Genomic DNA, 27,320 nt, shown 5'->3' with positions numbered 1-27,320 from the left:
ACTGTAGTGGACATGTGCACCACAGAAAATAATTCTAGTTTGATCTAATTAGCACTCAGATTAAACATTAATGTATTGTTATTTGAGCTGGTGTAATTCCTTTAGTCCACATTTAAAATTAGTCATCAGGTCAAGGTTGTTGAGGATCTGCATTACCACAGTTCTGTCAAAGATTTTGTAAAATAAAATGGGGAAGACATAAGCCTGATATGACAAGATTGTGAGACAGTTTGCAAACAGTCCTGGATAGCTGCGTAAATTATGGGAGTGTCATGTAAGCATGGATTCTTTTGTTGCACTAGTTGGGTGTTGACCTGTTGGCAGTTGATTTCAACAGTTATTGACATCCCAAGTGCTGAATAGCATATCCTGTACCTGAACAGATATTTTTTTGATGAGCCATCTGATTTTTAAGTTACATTCCTGGAAACTGAAATAAGAACACCGTGAATTCATTGTCCCAGGAAGGGGAAACTTTATTGACACATTCCTGGGGTCAGATACATCACATGATCACACTGACAGAACCACAGGCACATAGACACAGGCAACAGAGCATGCACAATGTCGGCACTAGTACAGTGTATATCCACCTTTCGCAGCAGTGCAGGCTGCTGTTCTCCCATGGAGACGATCGTAGAGATGCTGGATGTAGTCCTGTGGAACGGCTTGCCATGCCATTTCCACCTGGCGCCTCAGTTGGACCAGTGTTCATGCTGGACGTGCAGACCGCGTGAGACGACGCTTCATCCAGTCCCAAACATGCTCAATGGGGGACAGATCCGGAGATCTTGCTGGCCAGGGTAGTTGACTTACACCTGCTAGAGCACGTTGGGTGGCACGGGATACATGCAGACGTGCATTGTCCTGTTGGAACAGCAAGTTCCCTTGCCGGTCTAGGAATGGTAGAACGATGGGTTCGATGACGTTTTGGATGTACCGTGCACTATTCAGTGTCCCCTTGACGATCACCAGAGGTGTATGGCCAGTGTAGGAGATCGCTCCCCACACCATGATGCCGGGTGTTGGCCCTTTGTGCCTCGGTCGTATGCAGTCCTGATTGTGGCGCTCACCTGCACGGCGCCAAACACGCATACGACCATCATTGGCACCAAGGCAGAAGCGACTCTCGTCGCTGAAGACGACACGTCTCCATTCGTCCCTCCATTCACGCCTGTCGCGACACCACTGCAGGCGGGCTGCACGATGTTGGGGCGTGAGCGGAAGACGGCCTAACGGTGTGCGGGACCGTAGCCCAGCTTCATGGAGACGGTTGCGAATGGTCCTCGCCGATACCCCAGGACAAACAGTGTCCCTAATTTGCTGGGAAGTGGCGGTGCGGTCCCCTACGGCACTGCGTAGGATCCTACGGTCTTGGCGTGCATCCGTGCGTCGCTGCGGTCCGGTCCCAGGTCGACGGGCACGTGCACCTTCCGCCGACCACTGGCGACAACATCGATGTACTGTGGAGACCTCACACCCCACGCCCCACGTGTTGAGCAATTCGGCGGTACGTCCACCCGGCCTCCCGCATGCCCACTATACGCCCTCGCTCAAAGTCCGTCAACTGCACATACGGTTCACGTCCACGCTGTCGCGGCATGCTACCAGTGTTAAAGACTGCGATGGAGCTCCGTATGCCACGGCAAACTGGTTGACACTGACGGCGGCGGTGCACAAATGCTGCGCAGCTAGCGCCATTCGACGGCCAACACCGCGGTTCCTGGTGTGTCCGCTGTGCCGTGCGTGTGTTCATTGCTTGTACAGCCCTCTCGCAGTGTCCGGAGCAAGTATGGTGGGTCTGACACACCGGTGTCAATGTGTTCTTTTTTCTATTTCCAGGAGTGTATATTCTTCCTTTTTTATGTTGACACAAAGGAACCATTTTCCTTGGTAACCTCTGACACAAGGGGCCAATGTGCTGCGCTAGTATTAGTCTGAGTTGCAGGAAAGGGGAACTGTGTTAAAAATTCTGTAAGGGCGCAGTTGGACGATGAAGTCTGGGGCACTGGCAGTGTGTGGTAATAGTCAGCAGCCACTAGGCCAGTCAGGGTAAACATACGTGGAGCTGCAGCGGCATATTGCACATATGATTCGTTTGGAGTGGAGCAACAGCGAGGCAGGGAACTGCAGCATTACTTTAAGTTATTGCGATGTATGAGGCGAGGCAGTAGGCCAGAGACGCGAGTGGTGATGTGTAACTGTCTGACGTATGGAAATTTACCCCTGCCGTAGTTTCTGTCTCTCTTTGACACTACATCAGAAGTAGCGACCATGCTGAGTCTGTGCTGCTTGGTAGTGAGAGGTCACACATCTATGCCCAGCAATTAATTTGCTGTGGAAGCCATCAGAGCTCAGCGCTCTGTATGTGAAGCCGCACTAGGCTCAGCCCCAGGAATCAGCATGTCCTGGATGTCAGTTATTGAGATGATGTGTAGGCGGAAGACCCAGTAGCAATACGAAGGGCAACCCAGGTGGCAGTCCCAGGATACAGCTAGTAGGGTGGTACTTGTACTGCCCCAGCAGCAGTGACACAGGTGCCAAGTACCTTAAGTTGAACAGCTCGCAGGACAGATCGATTCTTCATGCATGGAAGACCAGCCCGGCCCCCACCCTCAGTCATCACCATTGTGACAGGCAGGGCAGTGGTTTGCAGATCAGAAGTCCTCTCCATAGCTGGATGGCTATAGATTTGCAGCCATGGGCTTGCTGAATTCATCAGTGAGTCCTGTAACTTAATAAAGCTGGTCTTCCATCAGTATCTATAATGCAGATGGATGGGCCTAATTCTCAGTATGAGCTTGAGAAGGGTTGAGTTTCTATAGCGCGCGCGCGCCCACACACACACACACACACACACACACACACACACACACACACACACACAACCACACACACACACACACTGGTGACCAAATGTGCTCTCTTTTTCTGAGCCTGTCAATGCTCTCAGCTGCTGTAATGTTAACTTCAGGGTTTTAGAATGTTCCTTTATGTGAAGTTCACATCCTAAAAGGTATGCTTATGGTACCTCTAAGTGAAGTTACTGCTTTGAGCCTTGTTACAGTAGCATGTTCGATCTGTTCTGCACTGTTGTCAAACTGCTGAATGGGGTATTCTTGGCTTCGCTCTCACAAAGTCTAATGAAATCCCACAGCTTGTTAGTACTTCCACACATGTTGACACTGTTACTGCTCAATTGGGTAACCGACGGATGTGCCCCACATAGCTGTCTCCATTGGTTCTTAACAAAATATTATTCCTGCGTTTAGTTACTATTCTACTGGGAAACACATGTAACACACACAATAATACATAGATTTAATACAACTTACTGTACTCGTACAATCTATCAGCAATGAAAGTTAAGCTTCGCTGATTATGCTGACAAATATGCAGTAATATGTAGTAAATTAACTTCCTTTTTTGGAAATAGTGTATGATATTTGCCACTTATGAATGATCGATGTAACCAACCCAAAAATATTGAAATGTTTGCCCATTGTTTTGATGTCTGTGTACGTTTATGAATGAGACTTTGAGGTTGGCAATATTCATTTTATTTTTCTTATTTGCAGGTGAAACCATTGGTGTTGCACAGGACAATAAAGTGAAGCATGGCTCTGAACTTCAGGGAGAACTTGAACACAAGCCTGTAGAAATATGTGACAAATACTTTCAGTTTCGCAGACAGTTTGTTAATTTAATGTTTTGCAATTATGCAAAAATATTTCACAGCATACATGATATTGCTAATGCCGCTGATTACATGAGTGAATCTGATATATTGTCATCATTGTGGTGGGTGAGTGAAAATGTATTTTTATGCGTTTTATTTGTGACAATTTCATGATTAATACAAGCATCCATTAGCTACTAGACATGGTAAAGTCTTTGAAATTTACTGATTAGAACCATCTGGAAACTCTTTTTTGGTTAAAATAATTTTTGATATTGGTCCACATCATTGTAACTACTAAAACATCTAAATTGCTGACAGTTTGACAGACTTGCTGTGGTCATCTTCAGGGTGGTACACTGCTGTGTACTGATGAATGTCTTCCTTTATGTACTGTCATTTTTGGCTGTCTGGTGGCTATCAATGTCACATATCTTTGATGTCACTGGACAGTTTGAAGAGAATTTTATGGAGGAGTGACTGTATGGTACGTTATTGCCTGTGCTAAGCTGGACAACTCTAGTAGGTAATTGGTAGAAGGTAGCATGTCGACTGTCTGTTGCCTATGCCATTCTGGTAAGTGATTGGTGGGCATCTCTTATTGGTGATTGTAAGACAATAGCAAACAGGTAGCTTGTATCCAGGGGATATTGTTTTTTCTGCAGAAAGACATTAAGGCTGCACAGCAGTCCTCTCATGGCCACCATCTCCCTGTCAAACCTGGGTCAGGTGGTGCAGTCAGCTGGTGAACACGCGGTCCGTCAGGCTGAAATAACCAGCAGCCAGGCCAAATGTAACTTTTAGCCATACTCCCTGTTCCTGTTGTTAGGGCACTTAATTATTTCAATAGTCTCTCTTATTTTCCATTGCTGCTACCACAGCTGCCGAGCAAGCATGTGAGGTTCTTGAAAATGGATAGGATGATGACATTTCTAGTGATGTTTTGCCACAAGTGACTTTTTTTCTGTCCCAGTTGTATGCAATTATCATGCACCAAAACGTCAGCCCTAATGGGTCTCCCAGTTTCACCAATGTAGACTTCGCTGCACTCACAATGAAGTTCGTATAAACCTGCAGTGTTGATGGTTTTGACTATAGGCATGTTGGCAAACAAAGATTTTTAAATCAAAGCTGACCATAACATCCATAGCTACTACTTGTTGTTCCTGTGTAAGCCATCAACATCCTACAGAAGTAAATACTGCCAGACACCCATGACCTAGTGCAATTGTGCTTATCATCAACACATTTCAGCTGGCAAATTTTATGAGCAAACACATGGAATGGCTATGGGCTCCCCCCCCTCCCCCCCCCCACTCCCCCCACCCCCAGCTGTAACAGCTGACATATTCATGGAAGCCTTCAAACAAACTGCACTAAACTCTGCACAATTGCACACACAGTTCTGGTTGTGGTGTGTGGATGACACATTCTTCATATGGCCTCATGGGGAAGCAGAACTACGCAGATTTCATGAACACCTCAACAACTTACACAAGAACATACAGTTCACCCTAGAAATGGAAAACTACAGAGTGATTCCTTTTCTGGGTGTGGAGATCTACAGAACATCTAGTGGCAGACAAGGCCATAAAGATGACAGGAAGCTTATGCACATCAGCAGATACCTACATGCGAATTCACACCAAAATCCAGTACAGAAGAATGTTGTGTTACATAAGCTGTCACCCTGAGCTTACCAGATTAGTGATCCCAACCACTTACAACAGGAACTGAATGAACTCAAGACAACAGGAATGTGGCCATTCTATCAATTTTCAAGAACCTGGTGTACATTTTCAGCAGACATGGATCCAGCAATGGAAAATAAGAGAGGCTATTGAAATAATTAAATTCCCTAGCTACATGAACAAGTTACCTGACACCTGCCTGCTGGCGATTCCAGCCCAGCAGACTGTGTGTTCACTACCCAGTGGCACTACTTGACCCATATTTGACTGTGTAGACAGCGGCCACAGGTGATCTGCCGTGCAACCTTAATGCCTCACTGCAGGAAAACACCATCCCCTGGATACAAACTGCCTATTCGCTATTGCCTTCCAGTCATCAATGAGAGCTGTCCACCAATCACAGACCAGAATGGCAGAGACAACAGACAGCCGATATGCTACCTTCTACCAGTAACCTAGTAGAGGTGCCTTCCAATCAGTCACCATGGTAGCACAGTCAGTAGCGTATCGTACAGCTCCTTAACAACTCTTCAAATTGTCCAATGACACCTCAGATATGTAATGTCGGGAGCCACCATATAACTGAAAATGGCAGTATGTAGAGAAAGACATTCACCAGTATACAACAATTAACCACCTTGAAGATGACCGCAGCAAGTCTGTTGAAACATCGCTGATTTAGCTGTTTTAGGAGTTACAGTGGTATGGTCCACAACCCAAAATTATTTTATCCAAAATGACACCGTCTGTGGAAGCCTATGAACTTACCTCGGGAGACTGTTAAATATGACACAATTCACATCTAAATTAATGTGTGTCCACAAAAAAAAAATGTTGTTGCCATCAAATAGGTAAAAATCAATCAAACTGGCAAAATACAGTCATTATAAAGTAATCAAATTACTAAAATATGGCCAGTGCATAAGTAATAAATAACCATACTAATCAACAAGTAACAGAATGTTCCAAAATATTTTCTTGGTTTTCTCCTCAAGTTCATTCACTGTCTGTAGTTCATTAGCAGAGCATGAAGTTTTTTTCCTACCAACCAGTTATTAATGATTAACTGGAAGATAATTTATTATTTGATACACAATTAATGTACTGAAGCAGTATGTAATACTGAACATGGAGAAAATATTTTTCTTTGCACATTTGTTTTCAGACCTGTTCCTACGGTTGTCTAGTTCACTAATTATGAACATTTCATCAGATGTAAATCATCAGCTCTAGCCCCTAAAAAAGGGGTGTGACTGAACAAATAGAATTGTAATCTGCACTTAAAGTTTATACTAAGGTGTTGCTGTGACACAATAAAATAGATTTACAAGCAAAGTAATGTTAGTATGTAATATAAATGTCAATAATCTTAGGGTTGTCATAACATTGCTGCATCCAATCAGGGTTATAGTATTTGGTGAAATATCTGTGAATTCTGTGCACAAATAGCTGACTCCAAATGACACACGAGGAGAATTACAAAATCATTATTTCAGTAATTTACCACAAAAATCCATAGGTATCCCTTTAAGTGGCCACATAATTTGCTGGCTAGTGCAGACTGTGTGTGTGTGTGTGTGTGTGTGTGTGTGTGTGTGTGTGTGTGTGTGAGGGGGGCAGGGGGGGGGGGCATGCACACACACACACACACACACACACACACACACACACACACACACACACACGCACGCACGCACCTATACACCTCTCCACATGTTGTCAAGGTTGTTTAGACTACACTGCAAAAGTTTCACAGGGAAGGCCTTGCACATCCTCCGTACGCTCCCAATCTCTCCCCATGTGGTTTCCATATTTGGAGTCCTGAAGAAAGGCATTCATGACCATAGATTTGCTTCGACAAAAAGGTGCGTGCCTGGGAATGAGTGTGGTTTCGTAGGTAAACGAAAATATTTTTCCATGAAGGCACTGATAATCTTGTCTCAATGGGATAAATATATAACATTTATGGTTATAACTTTAAAAATAAATATTTTAATTACTTTTTCCATCTGTTTCACTTTCATTTGGCTGCCTGCTATAGAACTAGTTGTGTTAAACACAGGCCTTGGAACTACAACATAATTATCTAAAAAATTGTGTGCTGTGGTACACCTGATTAAAAATGTTAAAGATATTTTTCCAATTTGGTAACATGAATATATTTATAGTTTTCAAACTCCTTCCATTGAAACATAAAGGTTTTATCCAGAAGACACTTAAAAACAAACTATCCTTCTTCACAATGTGTTACCTGATTTTATACCCTTCTAAAAGAATTGGCAGATCATTACACACACCTTGATACAGAGATTTGATTTCCCCAGCCACTTTGAAAAGACAAACTTGTCATGTTTAAGAAGCTCCTAATGGACCATTGTTACCTGTCAAGTTCTGTAGTCCATTTTGTGGCAGTCATGACCTTTTCCTTTCGTCAGTGGTCCACGTGTGGGAATATTTTTGAGGATGTGTTTGATTGATTCCAAAAGATACTTTTCAACATTGGAAAATACAATTGTTCCACTTCTCTTCCTGTTTCTGTGTCATTCAAAACACTGAAACATTACTGACTCTTTTTGTCTGTCATGATCTTTTAGGTGGTGGACTCAGGCAAACCAAATTGCTATAGAATCTCATTTGGATTCCTCACCTTCAAACATATGAAAGCACTTTAATTTTTTACTTCTTCAGCAATTGACACTTGTCTCAAAGTATTTATGCTATGCAGAGATAGAATGTGCATGTTTGTGTGTCAGACCTTTCAGATATGATGAAGGCCTTATGATTGGAATGCTAAAACTTGCCCCAATACCTTTTCTCCATGCCCTTTGCAGACAATGTGCTGCCATATCTGAGGTGACAACAGGCCACAATTAGTGTGTAGAATGAGCTTCGTGCTCCCATACTCCCAAGAATACTTGCAAACTGCACCATACTGAACACCACTCATTCACCCACCCATCTTAAGTCTCGGAGACCTGTTTTGGAATGTGGTGTCCTATTGAAGTGTCAACCCTCTCTTCTGAAGCGATTGTGGTGACATCCTACAGTGCATGCATGCTCACCACCTGCCTGCTTCAGTGGACAACAGCAGCAGACAACACGAATCAGCCTCAAGAAAAGCAGACTGAAGTGGTGCAACTTCTCTCCACCATGCACTGCTTAAAGGCAGCCTCGGGATTTTTCCAGACAGGAGCATGTGACGGAAAGAGCTCCATGACGACCACTTTCTGTGTCAACACCAAATGACTGTCATGCTCATTCCAAACGAGTTAATGTTATATAGCCGCCCGACACCTTGTACCAAAGAAAGGTGGTATGTGATGCCTGTGTGGGTACTTTCAGGCTCTTAACTCCAGAACAGTGCTATATTGTTGTTATTATTATCCCCTTCTACTTTTGCACAGTTATATCAATGATTTGTGTGGTGCAGCCATTTTCAGTGAAGTGGTATGTACAAAACCGTTCACACAAATACCAGTTGCCACTGAAGACATAGAGAAGATGGCTTCATTACACCATTTGGTCTCTTTGAGAGTGCCTTAGTGGCCATTCCACAATCTTGTGGAGCACTGCCAGGCACCTCCAGGAGGTATTCTCTTGCTTCCAGGAGGCTGGTATCATTATCAACGCGGAGAAGTGTGTTTTTGATGTTCTGGAGATCGACTTCCTGGGCCACAGGCTATTGTCTGCATGCTCTCACCACCTTGACAAGAAGGTCTCAACTGGGTCTGAGCTCCCACATACCACTACATGCAATGAACTCTGCAGGTTCCTTGGAATGGTGGATTTTTCCAGGCACCAGCTAAAGGAGGCTGTGAGTATGCAAGTGTCACTCATGGCCGCACTCTAGGGCGACCACGAAAAACAGCAGCAGGACCATTCGCTTGACGGCACAAATGTTGAGCAGTTTTGAACAAACCAAGCATGATCTCTTGCAAGCTACCCTTCTAGCGCATCCCCACCAAATGGCTTCACTCGCAATTGTCGCTGACACCAGTTAGTTTGCCATAGGTGCAGTTCTGCAACTATGCGTTGAAGGGACTTAGTAATGCTTGGCATTTTTTCAATGAAACGTCTGGAGCCGCAACAGCGTTGGGCCACATGTGATCATGAGCTCCTCGATGTTTAAGAAGCAAGTAGGTATTTCTGCCCCTCAGTGGAGGGGTGTCATTGAACAATTTTTACTGACCACTGCTCCTTGACCATGGGTTTCTGGCGCAAAGAGGGCATGCAGATCTTGCCATGCCAATTCCAGCAGCAGGCGTATATTGCGCAGCTCATCACTGATGTGTGGAATATAGCTAGAATGGACAACATAGTCACCCTTCATTACTGACTGTACACCCTTACCACTCTGCCCCGCCCCGCCCCGCCCTTCAGAGCACATTCGTTGTACCTTCAGCCTGATTTCTGCAATGCAGCCTTCAAACATTTGCGTGGCTTAGCCTACCGTGATGTCCGTGTGACTGCTGCAGTTGTGCAGGGTAGTTTTCTGTCACAGAATCCAGCACTACTGCACCAATAGGGCTTGCGCTTACATCACATGCCAGTGCTCCAAAGTAGGCAGGCGTGTGCATGCCCCAATGCTCTCCTTCCACCTGGTGGACCATTGCTTCTCCCTTATACAAGGTGTTTCTGTAAGAGCGTGAGAAACTTTAACATGACATAGTGGCTGCTCCACTGTACAATTTAAGGTAGGGAACCCATGGTTCGAGAAGCCAGCTTAAGGAGGTATTAGCAATAAAATCACATTCTTGTGTACTTCTTTATTTACATTAGTTGCAGTTAACTGCAAATGCCATCATTGACACAATGTACGTACCATTTGTACTGTATCTTACAAAATGTTCTGAAAGTGACAGCCATCAACCTCAATGGCGGCATGACATTGGAGAACAAGATTCTGATGTACCTCCCAGGGGGCTCACGGTCCTTTCATAAGTACATGCATGGCAAGCACGGGGCCCCGAGCTATTGCAGCCTTCCTTCTTTCCCGGGCTACATATCCTTTCCCTTCCCCTCCTTTCCTGTCCTTGCTCCTTCCCCTACTTTCTTGTACTTGCTCCTACCCTTCCGCCCTCTCCTCTCCCTCTCTTGGTGTCCTTGTTTATGTTGGCCCCGCTATCCTCCTGGTTATGTTGACTTTGCGATTTGGTTATTGTTGAGTAATTACCTCATCCATTTGGCGTTCTCTGGTTCCCGTCTGGGTTTGACCTCCATTACTAAATTTATATTCTGTAGTGTGAGCCATTTGGGGAATAGCACCTTACCTAGTGTCCCCAGTGTGTGCCCTCCTAGTTCTTTCCGTCTTTTCCTTCATGTTGTCATCTGATGCTAGGATAATAGCCAGTACAGTAGCCAGCCCTTGTGGTGGGGTCGCTATGTACCCTTTTGGTTGAGCCCCCTTAAATTACAGGGATCACACTTCTGATACCTGAGCTGTGACCCCCTCATGTAAAGCTGTGACCCCCTCATGTAAGCCTAGGAGTGGTTGCTTGTCATCCTGGAGCATCGGAACTCCTGGGAATGGCCATCGTGCCAAGATGCTGTGGCTAGATGGCACCCGTGGGGAGAGCCCCTGATTGGAATGGGTGGTCAGGGTGGATGCTATGCAAATGAAACACATTTGGGTCCAGAACTCTGACCATTCTTCTACGGCCGTTTCTTTGAATGGAAATGATTCTTTTAGTGCTGCTTCTTCTTCCCCTTTGGCCTTCCCTTCCATGGCTACCCCCTGTGAGGATGGTCAGGCTCGTTGGCTCAAGGCCTGCTATCTGGTTTGCACCAGGACTGATGGGGATGCTTTCACCAATACCAAACCTTTATTTATTGTGGAACTCATTGAAGACAAGTTTGGTAAAGTAGATTCTCTAAGCAAGATGCGGTCAGGTTTGTTGTTGGTCAGAACTGCTTCAGCTGCCCTCCTTCCCGGCACCTTCCAGGCCAAAGGTCTGCTGACACACAACGACTACGGTCTGTGGTCCCCCTGGTCACCCACTATTTTTCTGTTCCAGATCTTGCTGCAGCTGGCTCCTTTTTGCAGCATTGCCCTTCTCAATCTCAAACAGAAAAGAAGAAGAAATATAAGTCCCGGAACAAGGGGCCTCTGGTGTTGCCGGTGGTCCCGTCCCAAACTTCGCAACCTAGCTCTGACCTGCTCTTCATAGATGTCACCCTTTCCTTGTCCTTGATGGATGGTGACCCGGCAGCGTGACTGGCTTTAGCCTGTTCACCTCCCATTTGAATCATCGTTCTGTGGTTATCCAATGGAATTGTAATGGATATTACTGTCACCTTCCGGAGTTGAAATCCCTTATTTCGTTTTACTCTGCAGCTTGTGTGGTTCTACAGGAATCTCATTTTACTGAGGATCACTCACTGACCCTCTGTGGGATTCCAAGCTTTCTGTCGAAATCGGGTCAGCCCCTGGCGGGTCTTTGGTGGAATTTGTACGTTGGTCCGTATGGACGTTGTTAGCATGTGGATTCCTCTTCAAACTACATTGGAAGCGGTTGCTGTTAGGGTCCATCGGGACTCTGGGATCACAGTTTGCAATCTCTTTCTCCCATCTGACAGGAATCTTACACCTGCTGCCTTAACTGACCTTCGTCAGCAATTTCCTCCTCCCTTCCTCCTCCTCCTCCTTGGGGATTTTAATGCTCATCATCCCTTGTGGGGCAGTGCATTTCCATCTAGTCGGGATCTTCTCATAGACCAGTTTCTTGCAGACCACGACTTGGGTCTTCTTAATGATGGCTCCCCTACCAATTACAGTGCTGGTCATGGTACCTTTTCTGCCATTGATCTTTCACTTTCTTCTCCCTTCCTCCTCCCTTCCTTACACTGGTCACCACACGACAACCTTTGCAATAGTTACCCCTTCTGTTGATTCTCTCGCTCCCTTCCTGCTCCCAGATGGACAGGCTACCTCATTGGTCTTTCCAACACCTCTATATACAGCACAGGTCCTTTTTTTCTCCCTCTTTGTCGGGTTTGTATTGATGACGTCCTATGTAACGTGTCTGATGCGATTGTTCGCGCTGCTAGCCTTGCTATCCCATGCTCATCTGGACCATTTTGCCGCCGGCAAGTCTCGCGGTGGAGTACAGCCATTGCCATTGCGATTGCCATTGAGCTTTGCAACACCTTAACAGGCACCCATCTGCTGCCAATTTTATTACCTTTAAGCACCTTTGCCCCAAAGCCCGTTAATCAAACGGAGCAAACGGGTGTGTTGGGAACGCTTTGTTTCTTCCCTTGGTTCTACTGTCCCTATGTCATGGGTATAGGCTACACTTTGCTCTCTCTAAGGTTGCCATCGACAGTCTCCCCTCTCGGGCCTTGCTCTTCCGGATGGCCTTTGCACAGATCCTTTGATTCTCATGGCACATCTTGTGACCCATTTTGCAACAGCATCAGCCTCCTATCCGGCTACTTTCCTTCACCAGAAGCAGCAGGCTGAAGCTTCCACCTTATGTTTTACCCCTTGTCAGTCGGAATCTTACAATGAACATTTTACTGAATGGAAACTTCTTTTTGCACTTTCTTCTTCTCATGATACAGCCCCTGGCCCAGACTCCATTCATAACCAGTTGCTTCAACATCTCAGTGCTCCACAACGACATCTTCTTCTCTGGGTGCTTAACTGTATTTGGCTCCAGGGTGACTTCCCTTCTCAATGGAGGGATAGCATCGTGGTTCCCATCCTTAAACCTGGTAAGAACCCCCTGTTTGCTTAAAGTTATTGGCCAATTAGTCTGGCAAACGTTGTTTGCAAGTTACTTGAATGGATGGTAGCCCGTCAGCTCAATTGGGTCCTCGAATCTGGGGATTTATTGTCTCCTTACCGGTGAGTCTTCCGAGAGAGACGGTCTCTGATCGATCATTTACTTCAGTTGGAATCCGCAGTTCGGCAGGCTTTTTCCCAGCGCCACCATTTGGTTGCAGTATATTTTTACCTTCGCAAGGCCTATGACACAGTTTGGCACCATTGTATCTTACTTACACTTCATGGGTGATGTCTTCGGGGCCCACTCCCGGTTTTTATCTGCCAGTTCCAGTTCCATCAGTTGGTACAGTTTTTAGTTCTCCACAGACCCAGGAGAATGGCATCAGACAGGTTTCTGTATTGAGTGTACTTCTTTTCCTCATTACTGGACTTGTGGCCTCCGTTGGTCCTTTGGTCACCCCTACTGTATATGTGGATGATTTCTGCATTTGGGTTAGTTCCTCTTCGATGGCCTCTGCAGAGCGGTAGCTCCAGGGTGCTGTATGGTGTGCCTCTGCATGGACCCTCTCACATGGGTTTCAGTTCTCTCCTTTAAAATCGTGGGTGGTCCACTTCTGTCACCATACTACAGTCCACCCCGATCTGGAGCTCTACCTTGATGCACATCGATTACATGTGGTCCCACAGTTTCATTTCCTGGGTCTTCTTTTTAATAACAAGCTCATTTGGCTGCCTCATATCAGACTTCTGAAGATACGATCTTTCTGTAAACTCAGTGTCCTTCACTTCCTTGCCGACACCTCTTGGGGTGCGGATCGTTCCACTCTTGTCCGCTTTTATCGGGTTTTAGTGCTGTCTCACTTGGACTATGGTTGTCAAGTTTATGGTTAGGCTGCTTCTTCCACACTGCACCTCCTGTATCCAGTCCACCATCGTGGTATCCGTTTGGCCACCAGTTCCTTCCCTACTAGCCCTGTTGATAGTCTCCTGGTTGAAGCTGGGATGTCCCGCCCTCTCCTCCTCCCTCCCCCCCCCCCCTTTCTGTTCGGCAGTCTCAGCTTCTGGTTTCTTATGCAATCGCTGTTCATTCCTTTCCCAGTCATCCTTCCAGTTCTATCCTGTTCCCAGACCAAGGACGTCACCCACAGGATTCCCGCCCTCAGGCAGGTTTACCGGCTGGGCTCCGCCTTGTGTCTCTTCGCTGCGATTTTCAGCTCCCTTCTTTGTCCTGTCTCCCACGTTCCCTCCCCAACACCCCCCCCCCCCCCCCCCCCCGCACCACCTTGGTTAATTCCTTGGCCCTGGATTCAGATGGATCTCCGCCGAGGTCCGAAAGATTCCGTTCCCCTCTGGTGTTTCATTGTTTTTCCTGCCAAAGTTTATGGAAGTTTCAGGATTGTTTTTTTACACCGATGCCTCTAAATCTGCTGATCATGTGGGATATGCCTTCATATCCTCTGTTGGCATGGAAAATCATCTCCCACCAACTGCATGTGGGGTATTTACTGCATAATTGATGGCAGTTTCTCAGGCCCCTACTTTTATTAAACAGTCCCAACTCAATTGCGTTTTTTTATGTACGCTCTCAATGAGTCACTTTCAGGCTATTGACCGGTGTTTTTTCCGCCATCCTTTGGTCTTGGCCATCCATGACCGTCTTGCTGATCTTCACCATGCTGTTTGTTCCGTTGACTTCCTTTGGATCCCTGGCCATGTGGGTATCCCAGGTAATGAGCTTCAAATCCCACTTTGCACAATCATGGGCCAACTCTTGGGAGGCTACCTCCCTGTCTAATAAACTTCGTGTGATTAAGGTGACATCAGTCCTGTGGCGTTCTTCCTTCAGCCTCTCCTGAAAGGACTTGACCACCCTGTGTCGTCTTCACATCGGCCATACCAGGCTGACCCATGGTTTTCTTTTGCTTAATGAGCCACCCTCACTTTGTAGTAGTGGAGCCTTACAGTCAGTAACCCACATTTTGGTAGAATGCACCCTTCTTTTGGCTCTGCGTAGTAAGTACAGACTTCCCCACACTTTACCTCTAATATTGGCAGACCATTCCCGGATGGTTGAACTGGTTCTCAGTTTCCTCCGTGAGAAAGTGGTTTTTATTTTCAGTTCTAAGGTTTTTAATCTTCTTCTGGAGTAGGGGCAGGGCAGTGAGGGTTGGGGTGTCTCCCACTGTAAGCTGTGTTTGGGGATTCCTGCCTCCCGTCCCTGTCCAAGATCATCTTTTTCTCTCCATTGTACTCTGTTTTTATCGCATTTTAGATTTGATTAGTCTCCTTTTACAATATGCACTTTTACATTCTAGGGGTTGAATGCTTTTGAATAGCAGGTGGTCTTGCCTGTACTGCATCAGAGGTGGGATATTTCCTGCCTCTAGCATAGCCTTGGGGTTGCCCACTTGCTGACTCCCCTCCTTTTGTTTTCACCATTGACAACACGGCTGCACTTTTACATTTTTTAGCCTTTTACCTTTTATCGTAATACTATTCTGAGACATAACTCTGTCCGAATGGACCATCTTTGAAACAAGGGACTGATGACCTTGCTGTTTGGTCCCTTCAACCCCAACCAACCAACCAACCAACCCACCCCTGGTGTGTTTTGAATCATACCACAGGGAGCTAAAATTCTGGCAACTAATTCAATCTCTGTATCGACTTGGGTCTCATACACAAGTGACTTTATGTACCCCAATAGGAAATAATTAAGGGGATTCAGCGAACAGCCAAGTGTATGTTCTCCAACAACTTGGGTAGAAATACTTGCATGAACTTCACAAGTGCAGGTGGCCACTCAGATGGCCAGGTAGAAGATATGACCCAGTGAGAATGTCCCAGATATTCACAACAAACCATACTTGGTGGTATGACTCTGTTACAGCGTAAGGGTTTCCGTCATCCCACACATGGCTATTGGTGCTGTTTGAAAGCCCTTCATGGTCAAATCAGGGCTTGTCAATGAACAGCACGATTTGGAGGAAATCCAGTTGATCAGTTCATTGTTGGAGCACTGACACAATGCGACTCTTGGTGCAAAGTCAGTCACAACCATTGCATGGAATCAGTGAGAGTGATATGGCTGTAATTGTTGTCCCTGGAGTACTAGCAACATGCTAGTGTGTGCAGCACCCATGTCACATTCAATACGACCAGTACTTGTAGTGGGGTCTACTGCAGCATGTTCCAGCACCTCCTCTTCTAAAATTGGTGTCGTTTCTTCTTTCCAATGAACTAGTCTCTTGCATTCATCGGGCAAGAGAAATAAATGCTCATCATTACAGATGATGCCTGTTAGGAAATTGTTCCCTGTACAGCCTTTCAGCAGTGAGAACATTGCAATGTACTTCCATATAACACAAGATGCATGTCAGCAAGTTCAGCGAAACTGTGCAGATACTGCTCCATTATATTGTACTTTACGTCTCTGAATAGCACTGAGTGATGAATGGATCTGTCATGTGTAACCACATTCTGTCATGGGACAATGGAAATACAACACAACAGAGCGACCTTGGGGGCAACTAAAGTAAACAAAATCTGCATCATGACTTCCTTGTAATCAGACTCATCGTCTTTGTTTCTTGCAGGAAATAAAGAATGTACATGTAAATTAACAGCACAGTACATGTAAACTTCTATGCATGTTAGTTGTGAATAAGATGGAAAACAGTAATGCTAGACAATGTGGTAGACATGTTTACTTCCATATCTCCTTAAGCTGGCTTCTCCGACCTTGGGTTTCCAACCTCAAATTGTTCGGTGGAGCATTCTCTGTGTCCTGTTCAATTTTTGCACACTCTTACGGGAACGCCCTGTTTGTATGGATATCGTAGGCCCCTGCTGTCATCCAAGTTCTTGGTATCTCCTTACTATCATCAATAGGTTCACCTGGTGGCCTTAAGCAGTACCTCTGTGTGACACAACTGCAGGCAGAGTGGGGAAAGCCTTTATACACACATGGGTCTCACATTTCCGGTGCCCTGGCCACATCACCACTAACAGCAGGTGGCAGTTCACGTCTTGTTTATTTAAGACTCTCACTGCAACTTGCAGCAAGTTCATGCATTTCACGACAAGCTACCACCGTGCCGCTAATGTTGTCCTCACATGCCACTCCGCATCTTGGTCTACTGCTCTGTGTACAAGGGTACCATACAGACACATGTGCAAGGTTAGGATGTAAGGAAGTTCCCACAGGATCATGGAAATATAAATGGAAGGGTAACAGTTTCTGTCCAGGGCCTAACTATATCGTGCTAGGGTCTCCCACACAGCCAGGTTTGGCACTCCCTTAACATGATCCAAACAAACCGTACCAGAAATTGAGGCTGCTGTATACAGCTGGGGTTTTGTCAATAGCCCTGAATGAGACTGCAGAGCAACAGAGTAGACCATGGACTACATCATCCAAGAGTGCTCCAAGAGAAAATACCCTAGGAAATGGAGTGACGTCCAGGAAGTTACAACTGACACTGTTAAGTGGGTATCTATTTTTGATGTGAAGTAAAAACTCATTGAGATGCTTCTGTCTAAAACTATGTACAGTGTGAAATCGCAAAATATGTTTGATATGCATTCTTTGAAATTGATATGCATTTTTAGCCCCAGAGAGTGAAAGCTCTGGAAAACGTTTTATTTCAATGGGTACTCCAAGCTGGAGCTGTGCCATTTTCTCGAAGTGGGCCAATAATTCAAACAAAGGCTCTAGAAATTGCAAACAAGATGCAGTAATCATCTGTGTGTTCATGTTTTATTGGTTTAATCAACATGCCAGGCTGTGTACTGAAAGTCTGTGGGAAGGCCAAATCTGTACATGATGATGAAAATGAAATGTCATGTGGCTAGGGCCTCCCATCGGGTAGACCGTTCGCCTGGTGCAGGTCTTTCGAGTTGACGCCACTTTGGCGACCTGCGCGTTGATGGGGATGAGATGATGATGATTAGGACAACACAACACCCAGTCCCTGACTGGAGAAAACCTCCGACCCAGCCAGGAATCGAACCCGGGCCCTTAGGATTGACAGTCCGTCGTGCTGACCACTCAGCTACTGGGGGCAGACTGCATGATGATGATGATGATGATGATGATGATGATGATGATGATGATACTGCGTGGCAAAATAATGTTGTAGTATGCTCCGCGGTACAGTATGAAGAACATGTCATATTTAAGGCACCCAATTTGCCTATGTTTCAAATGTATGGCTGACAATTCTTCTAATGTACAATTTCCATGGTGGTAAGTTCAGCAAAGATAAAGTGACAGTACTCACTTGCACCAATGCTGACAGGATGGAGAAACTGAAATTGTGTGTCATAGGTAAAGCTGCATTTCTACAGTACAACCAATGAGAATCAGCCCTTGGCTCAAGGAATAATAAAAGTGACAAAACAAGTTTCTTCAGGTGCATTGTTCAGTTATACATACAACACATTACTACTTCAGATTCTGCAAAGTCACGGAATTTCCTGCAGCAGCAAGTTTTATTAGAGTTGTGTGGGATGCTGTGGAATCTCAAGTCATCAAAACTGCTTTCAGAAGGGTGTCATTTTTATGTGAGTTTATTGGTCTTGTGAAATTTTTGCGGAAATGTTTTTCTAGTGTAACAAGTTTCAGTATGTGTACAGTCTCTTATTGTAGCTGACTGTGTGTGCATAAATCAATTAAAAATCCATTTGGTAAAATATTGGTAATTAGTTACCAACAATTGTCTACTATCAAGGAACAAAGGCCAACTAAAGTTTTCAGATAGCAAGAAAAACCAATTGAAAGTTGAATAGGGTACCCCATCACATAATACAGTTACACAAGCTATTTACAAAATACATGTGGTGGGGTTCAAAATAACCATCATCTCTCAAAACTCTACAGGCCTACTTCCTAAGCGATAGTTGTTGTAGAAATGCTACTTGGGTGGAACAGAGTTCAAGTTGATAAATTATGACTTAACAATAACATTGCTTTCTGTTTTAAATACAGTGAAACAACATTGTGTCATTCAAACTTTTGTTTGGTATTTATTATATGGTGGATGATACTTAACATTTTTGTAACCTCACTCTCTCACTCAGTGTGAAGGAACGCATATGCAGGTTTTCTAGCAAGATAATGTAAAGTGTAAAGAAAAAGCTGACTCTGTTCCTCTTTCATATTTGCACCCTATTTTCTTGTATGTAATAAAATGAAACTCCTGCACTCATCATTATGATGTTATTTTATTATATTACAACCAGTTTAAGACTCAATACACCATCTTCAGTCTGTATGCATAAACAGTAATGATAGCATCATCAACTTACCAACTTTAAAAATACAAAAGACAGATTCAAAATGAAATAAGTATTAAAGAAAATACTATATAAGTGAACTTACAGTAATCGTTTGATAAAAACCAACAGATGCATCAACTGTCAAGTACCTGTAATATAATTATATATCGTATACCATAGCGAATTTCTGTTCTATATGTTGTAGAAATGTATTATTTATTAATAAAATCACGAATTAAATATTCCACGATTAAAAATTGGTCAGTTAGATGACACACTAAACTACAAGATCCTAATGTAACCTATCAATCTACAAAAATAACTGTAGAAAATTGTAGGTGCATGAAAGAAACTACACAACATGAAAAATAAGTAAACCAAAGAAATATGCACCTATGCCCAAGTAGTCCTTGCAAAAAGATGGCATCAGTAATATCTAAGTGTCAGTATAAGTAAAGCTATCACAATGACAGTATAAAAATATCTATAGGTCATGTTGAAGTTATAAAATGCTGAAGTGAGGTAAAATCCATATATGGACATATTTATGTCATCTGCATAAAATGAATGCCCAAGAAAATTTCAAAAGACCAAATGTAGAAAACCACACATGTCATATCATATACAGAAGATACAAATCCCAAGGTGGTCATCATCACAAACTAATACCACACTTTATGGTGTAGTATGATGTAGATGGTCTGGGTACGCTTTCTGGTGGGTATATTTAGTACAGGGTAGCCACCTTAACATTCATCTGTCCATCCCCTAATTAGCCTTGCAGCCTTAATGCCTGTGACATTTGCTGACATTATATTATACAAGTGGTTGTTTTACTCTGTTACACCTTTTTGTGTCATGACTGAGTAGTATATATTGGGTCCATACATGTATTCCATGTTTTGTTTTACAGCATAAGTATTATCTTCACATATCCAGGCCATATTTGAGAGATTATGTAGGGAGAGGTCTTTTTTTGTGATTGTTGAATGCTTTTTTTTTGGGTAGGATTAGTGGGTTACAGACACATTTTACTGGTTGCAGGGGTAAAATACAGGGAGTGAAAGGCTATTTACAATTTGTACAGAAACCAGATGGCAGTTATAAGAGTTAAAGAGCTCGAAAGGGAAGCAGTGGTTGAGAAGGGAGCAAGACAAGGTTGTAGCCTATCGCCGATGTTATCCATTCTGTATATTGATCAAGCAGTAAAGGAAACAAAAGAAAAATTTGGAGTAGGAATTACAGGGAGAAGAAATAAAAACTTTGAGGTTCGCCGATGACATTGTAATTCTGTCAGAGACAGCAAAGGACTTGGAAGAGCAGATGAACGGAATGGACAGTGTCTTGAAAGGAGGGTATAAGATGAACATCAACAAAAGCAAAACGAGGATAATGGAATGTAGTCGAATTAAGTCAGGTGATTCTGAGGGAATTAGATTAGAAAATGAGACACTTAAAGTAGTAAAGGAGTTTTACTATTTGGGGAGCAAAATAACTGATGATGGTCGAAGTAGAAAGGATATAAAATGTAGACTGGCAATGGCAAAGAAAGCGTTTCTGAAGAAGAGAAATTTGTGAACATCGAGTATAGATTTAAATGTCAGGAAGTCCTTCCTGGAAGTATTTTTGTGGAAATGAAACATGTGGATGATAAACAGTTTAGAACAAGAAGAGAATAAAAGCTTTTGAAATGTGGTGCTACAGAAGAATGCTGAAGATTAGATGGGTACATCATGTAACTAATGAGATGGTACTGAATAGAATTGAGGAGAATAGAAATTTGTGTTACAACCTTACTAGAAGAAGGGACTGGTTGGTGGGACACACTCTGAGGCATCAGAGGATCACCAATTTAGTACTGGAGGGAAGTGTGGGGGGTAAAACTCATAAAGGAAGACTAAGAGATGAATACATTTAGCAGATTCAGAAGGATGTAGGTCGCAGTAGTCACTCGGAAGTGAAGAGGCTTGCACAAGATAGAGTACCATGGAGAGCTGCAGCAACCCAATTTTTGCACTGAAAACCGTAGCAACAATGACAACATCATATGATGTATGGGTACTATGTGTTATGTGGAAGTATATTATTAGTTAATGACATTTGTAAGAGTTAGACAGTAGTTCTCATTTGATATTTGTTTCATGGCACTAAATGATATATGGATACATTCAAACATGAATGTTGTCCAAACTGACTAACATCTTGTTGGGGTTTTCATATATTCAGTATATGTTACGACACTGGTGGTTTTCTACATTTGGGCATATGATACATTCTGGACACTCACTTTATCCATATGAAATAAGTGTACTCCTCTACAGTTTGCACATCAGCATTTTATAACTTTGACATTATATATAGATATATTTATATTGTCTTTTTGATAGCTTCACCTGTATTGATACTTAGACACTGCTGATGCTGTCCTTTTTCAAGGACTAATTGCACATAGATGCATGTTTATTTGGTTTACTTATTCCTGGTGGTGTGTAGTTTCTTTTATACATCTTTAATTTTTAGTAGACATTGGTAAGTTACTTCAGGATTTTACAGTTCAGTGTATGATCTATCTGGCCAATTTTTAATTATAGAATATTTAATTAATGGTTTTATTTTAAATAATATATTTGTACAATGTATAGAGTGAAAATTTGTTATGGCACACTATATATAATTCTATTTCAGGTACATGAAAATTGATATATCTGCTGGTATATTCACTACCACAGTAGTGTCCTTGATTCTTATTCTGTTTTTAATCTGTGTCTCTATTTGCATAGTTGGTAAGTCAAGGTGCTATAATTATCGCTTATGGACATACGCCTGACAATGGCGTATTGAGTCGCTGAAACTGGTTGTAATTTGTACAAAAATAACATCATAATAACTGCTGCAGGTGTTTAATTTTATTACATAAGTGAACGCCAAAGTCCTACAGACCATCAGTCACAACAATGGACATACCAGATCTTTTTTTTGTGTTGATAAATGTTTCATGTGAATTATTGTGCTAATAATAAGTGCAGAGTATTAGACAACATTTTCACTTATATTTATTGAGTTACTTAATTGTAGACAAGAATAGGTTAGGTATCCAATAACTAGTTATAAAAAAAATCATCATTCAATTTTCTTGATTTAGTCATTTAGTGTTTATTTCAGGAGAAACCTGTTTCGGAAGATGCTGGCTTTGTGTTGGCTGTTGGAGGAGTAATGACCTCATGTCACAATGTCGTAAAGAAATGGCAGCCGTTAAAAGGTGAAGCTGGTCTGTCTGCAAAAAACATAATTTCATTGCCTGTGTAAGTTACATGTGATTTTTTTAACTTCTTTTATAATTTGTAATAAATTGTTTTGTGATGCAGTTATTATAAATTCTTTATCAAAATCCGGGTACTGTAATATCAGTGTTCAAAACAAATTTTTCTTTTAACTGCTGGAATGCCTCCTCTTGGCTGGAACCCCACTCGTATGGAATTTCCTTCTTTACTAGATCATGTAGTGGTTTTACCATTTTACTAAAATTCTTTATAAAATGTCTGTAATACCCAATGAGTCCCAAAAAAGATTTTAACTGCTTTGTTGTTTTGGGTTGCGGGCAATTCTTTATAGCTTTTATCTTTGTAGGATTTGGTTGTAGTCCAGATTCGGTTAGGACGTGCCCCAGAAAAGTTAACTCATTTCTTAGGAATTCACATTAGTCGACTTGGAACTTCAAATTTCCTTGTCTTAGCTGCTCAAATACTTTTTCTAGGTGCGCATTGTGTTCTTCTAACAAGGCACCCACCACTACTATATCATCAAGATAGATGAAAACTTGGTTGTCTTGTACTCCACTGAGTAACATATTCATTAATCTCTGGATGTTGATGGCGCGGTTTTTAGTCCCATGGCCATTTTATTGTATTCATAATAGCCTGTGGGCGTGCTAAAGGCAGTTTTCTCTCGATCTTCTTCATCTATTAGCACTTGATAGTATCCTTTCGCTAGATCTAGCGTGGAAAAATAGTTTGTTTTCCCAAGCTGTCTAGTATTTCGTCAATTCTGGGAAGGGGATAAACCATATTTAACGAAATGTCATTCAATTTCCTATAATCTGTTACAATTCACCATTTCTACCGACGAATGGCATCTGGCTTCTTAGGCAATACTAATATTGGAAAGTTCTAAGAACTAGTACTAGGGGATATTATTCCATCAGCTAACATTCTGTTTATTTTTTGTTGTAATGCTTCTTGCTGCGCCTGCAGTATTCTGTACGATCTTTTGGTTTATCACCATTCCTTTTGATTCCAATATTAATGGTATCTCATCTTTAACTACTGTCGTATGAGTTAACACATCTTCCGGTAAGTAAAATACATAGTTATAAGCAACACATATCCATTCGAGAGCCTGCTCTTCCTCACTTTTTAAATGCGTTGTTCGCATGTATTCCCTTAACATGCTGAACCTTGACTTAGTTACGTTTTTTGTTCTTGCGGATACTTGTCTAATTCTATAACTACTCGGAGGTGGCATTTCCTCTGCAAACACATCCGGCATCTCGAAGCTTCTCTCTTCTTTGCCAATGTTTACCATATTGGTAATACAGGTTCCCTCGTGGAGCATTACTATGGCTTCGGAGATAATCACGGCCTGCCGTACTTCCTATTGTGGGATTATTGCTTCCTTGACCACTTACTTTTGATACTCGCACTTTTACGATTTTTTCTTCTCTGGCAGCGATCGTGATTTTGTTTGCTGCTAGCCCCTGCTGGCTTCATTCCTCGTATTTCGAATGTGGCACTGGTTGCCCCTTTCTGGCTGTTAGTACCCATTTTTCTCAGGTAAACCTATGTTCTTCCATTTTTTTCTTTCCCCTTTTGTCTTTTGATTCCTAAATCTCCAGCTGGTTTCTGCTGACTAGCTACCTTCAATTGTAGTTCTTCCATCTGCTTGTTGGCAGCATCTAACTCATTCTCTACGCAATACACTTTCGTTTTCCTGTTTTGTATCCTCACACTTCTTGTGTTCCATATCTAATTGTACTTTCAACATGTGACATTCTTTCCAATGCAATCTACTGCACATACTGTGCCTGTCGCAATGTAATGGGACTGCTGCATAACGTTCGTGGTTCGTTTTCCGGCTTCCTCTGTTGCCGTATATTTGCCCAACGTCTTTCGTTACAATCACTGTTGTAATGTCCTGTACGATGGCATGTGAAGCAAGTTACTGGTTTCGCTCTATTACACAGAGGAGAATGTCCGGTCAGGTTACATTTCGAGCACCTTACAGGCAGTGGACATTCTCCGCATGACCCATTCCCGTGGAATTTGCTGTAATCTATTCTTTCTATTGGTAACCTAGCTCTCATCGGTAGTGATTGATCATGTTTTATTTGACTAAATTTACACACTTGTACGTGGCATTCTCCTGCTACGTGTGCCAATTTTCTACAGTTATAACATCCTCTCTTCCCTGTCTGACTCGTTTACCCTGTATGCCGGTATTTTTCCTTCTCAGATTGAATTGCGGTTTCCTCAGTTGATGCCAAATCTTCTGCTTCAGACAGCATTATTTTCTTTCTCTGAGCCTGTACTATCGTTTTCACCCCATCATGAAATAAACCATGTATAAAGACTGCTCCACCCAATTTCCTGATTGAGACACAACTGCCTGGAATTTCTGCAGCCGTTCATTACTCATTACATAGCCTCGCTGAAATAGAATTGCATGGAGTCTACCTGGGCTCCCCGTTGAACCACACTCTCATCTTTACTTTGGCAGGTATTAAATGTTCTGCATGCAAAATAGTGTAGCGCCCGTTTGTTAGCACAGTTTTCAGTGAGGATCTTCTTCACTTCCTACCAGGTTTCAGTATGGTCCCTTACAATAAGCTTATTACGGGCTGATCCTGTTATTTTCCTATAACGTACTTAATGAATAGTGTCTTAGAATTAGGTTCTACCAGTTCGTAGGCATTATCACAATTATCTAAAAATTCTAGGAGTTGTTCTCGGTCTCCGTCAAACTTCCATGATACTAACTCTGCCCATGGCCGCTGTCGCTGATGCCTCGGGAACTGTGGGCCTCTGCCCACGGTTGCTGCCGCTTGTTGCCTCGGGAATGGTGGGCCTCTGCCCACAGCTGCTGCTGCTGCTGCTGTCACGTCTCAAACTGTGGACCTGCTGGCCCATGTCTGTAACTGCTCTCCGTCCCAAGCCTCTCACTCTTCATTACTCCTTTCCCTTGCACCTATTCCTGTGCCTTGAGTGTCTATGTCCCTTTAGATGAGCACCTAGTTAAACCCCACACTTGGCACCAAATTTTTTTCTGCCCTTGTCATGTTTCGAGAGGGAGTGAGATTGACATGAATTGGATTCAGGAGTCTTATCTCGATCGATCTTCTCGAAGAGTAGAAGTAGGTGCAGGCAGCTTCTGCAACTCCAACAACTAGAAGGAGCAAGCTAATGCTAAGGTGCAGGATACAGAACTCGGTGAGGAGTGATTATTTCTGCAGAGTAGAATTCATAAGAGCCCTTATAGTTTGATAACTGAGAATCGCTACTGGCACTATCTTGCACTACTTTCTGTCAGTTGAATCTCTTACTCTGGTAACTATCTCCCTGGTTGTTGCAGAACCAAGGCTAACAAATCATACTAAGTTCCCACTTCTGCCATAGAACGACAGGGAGCTTGCGTCGTTATACTCAGCAGATCTTGACTGACTATGGGGTCCTCCTGACCCCTTATTTATACTACCTTCGTGCATCACGGAAAGCTTCTATAATGTTCTATACCTCCTCCCTGAAGGCTGACCACGTACTTCATATATTTCCATCATCATGTGATATGAGAAAGCTACTTTGATCCCTGTTATGCATTTGGCTACAGCATCCAGATAGTCATGTAACGCTATTTGTCTGCTGGCACCGCTTCGTCAGTGCTGTCCCATATCATCGACAAATACTGTCGCTATGCTTCTGTACTGGAGTATATGCCTAGCTGCCTCTCACGCTGAATAAGTCCTACTACATTTAATTTGTACTCATCACTGATTGAGATTCGCAACAAGTTGCACAAGGGAAAGGAAGTTGTTAATTGTGTAACTAATGACTGAATTTTGTTCTGAAATGTAGATTATCTTCCAGTTTTTCATGTTACAAAGTCCACACATCATGAGTTTTCAGAAAATAAGCTATAGCAAGTGTTCCTGAAAATATTCCTCTAATTTTACTGGAGTAGAAGCTGGTCAGGTTGATTTCAAGGTTGTAGGATGTGCATCACCCACCTCCTTACTAAGGCTTATCACGCAACTGCTCATGAGAAAAGCCACTACAGTATATTGCAACACCTTGCATGGCATGTCAAGAAAACACTAGAAGAATGTTGCTAGATTGTTACTGTCATGTCAATTTACCCTTTTTTGAAGAACTTAGTTTGAACCTGCTTACACAGACTAGAGTAAGACTATGTCTCCACCAGTTGTTGATTTCTCCCAGTGACTGCGCAGATAAGACCTTGAAACTGCTGGTCAGTCACCTCTTTGATTTTAGAAACGGTTCAGCCTCTCTCCCCACTCTGTGATGACAGTAATTATGGAAACAACCAAATGAAAACAATGAATTCTGTCAGTTCTAGTTTTAAGTATCAATCATGTTCTTATTAGCAACAGGAAAATTTTACAAAAATTGTAACATGAAATTGGCATTTTTTAGTGAAATAACATGAAATCAGCAGTTTTGTGAAATATTAGAAAATTTGGCATTTTTCTGTATAAAAGAAATTTATAAATGAGTAGATGACAGTTTGTTGAATTTTGTAACTGACAGTTATTGAATATTGAAATTTGTTTTTTACTTTGTTTTTTCCCCAAGGCAAAGCTTTGTGTATAATCATAAAATGACAGTTAATTTCCTATGTAACGAAGTGCGGTGTTGATGTGAAACAAAAATAT

The 27,320-nt window shown here is 42.9% G+C and overlaps 1 protein-coding gene across 1 annotated transcript in view; it reads left to right on the top strand.

Moving 5' to 3' along the window:
* The window catches only part of LOC126298874 (cell cycle checkpoint protein RAD17), a 107,554-nt gene that overhangs the window by 53,409 nt on the left and 26,825 nt on the right, over positions 1-27,320 (top strand). The window contains exons 10-11 of the mRNA XM_049990390.1: positions 3,579-3,805; positions 22,541-22,680. Of these exons, the coding sequence (XP_049846347.1) occupies positions 3,579-3,805; positions 22,541-22,680 (367 nt within the window). The remainder of the gene's footprint in view (positions 1-3,578; positions 3,806-22,540; positions 22,681-27,320) is intronic.

The sequence above is a fragment of the Schistocerca gregaria genome, chromosome X (assembly GCF_023897955.1).
Source record: "Schistocerca gregaria isolate iqSchGreg1 chromosome X, iqSchGreg1.2, whole genome shotgun sequence".
Classification (NCBI taxonomy): domain Eukaryota; kingdom Metazoa; phylum Arthropoda; class Insecta; order Orthoptera; family Acrididae; genus Schistocerca; species Schistocerca gregaria.
The sequence above is the reverse complement of the archived record's forward strand: the minus strand, read 5'-3'. Positions and strand labels throughout refer to the sequence as shown.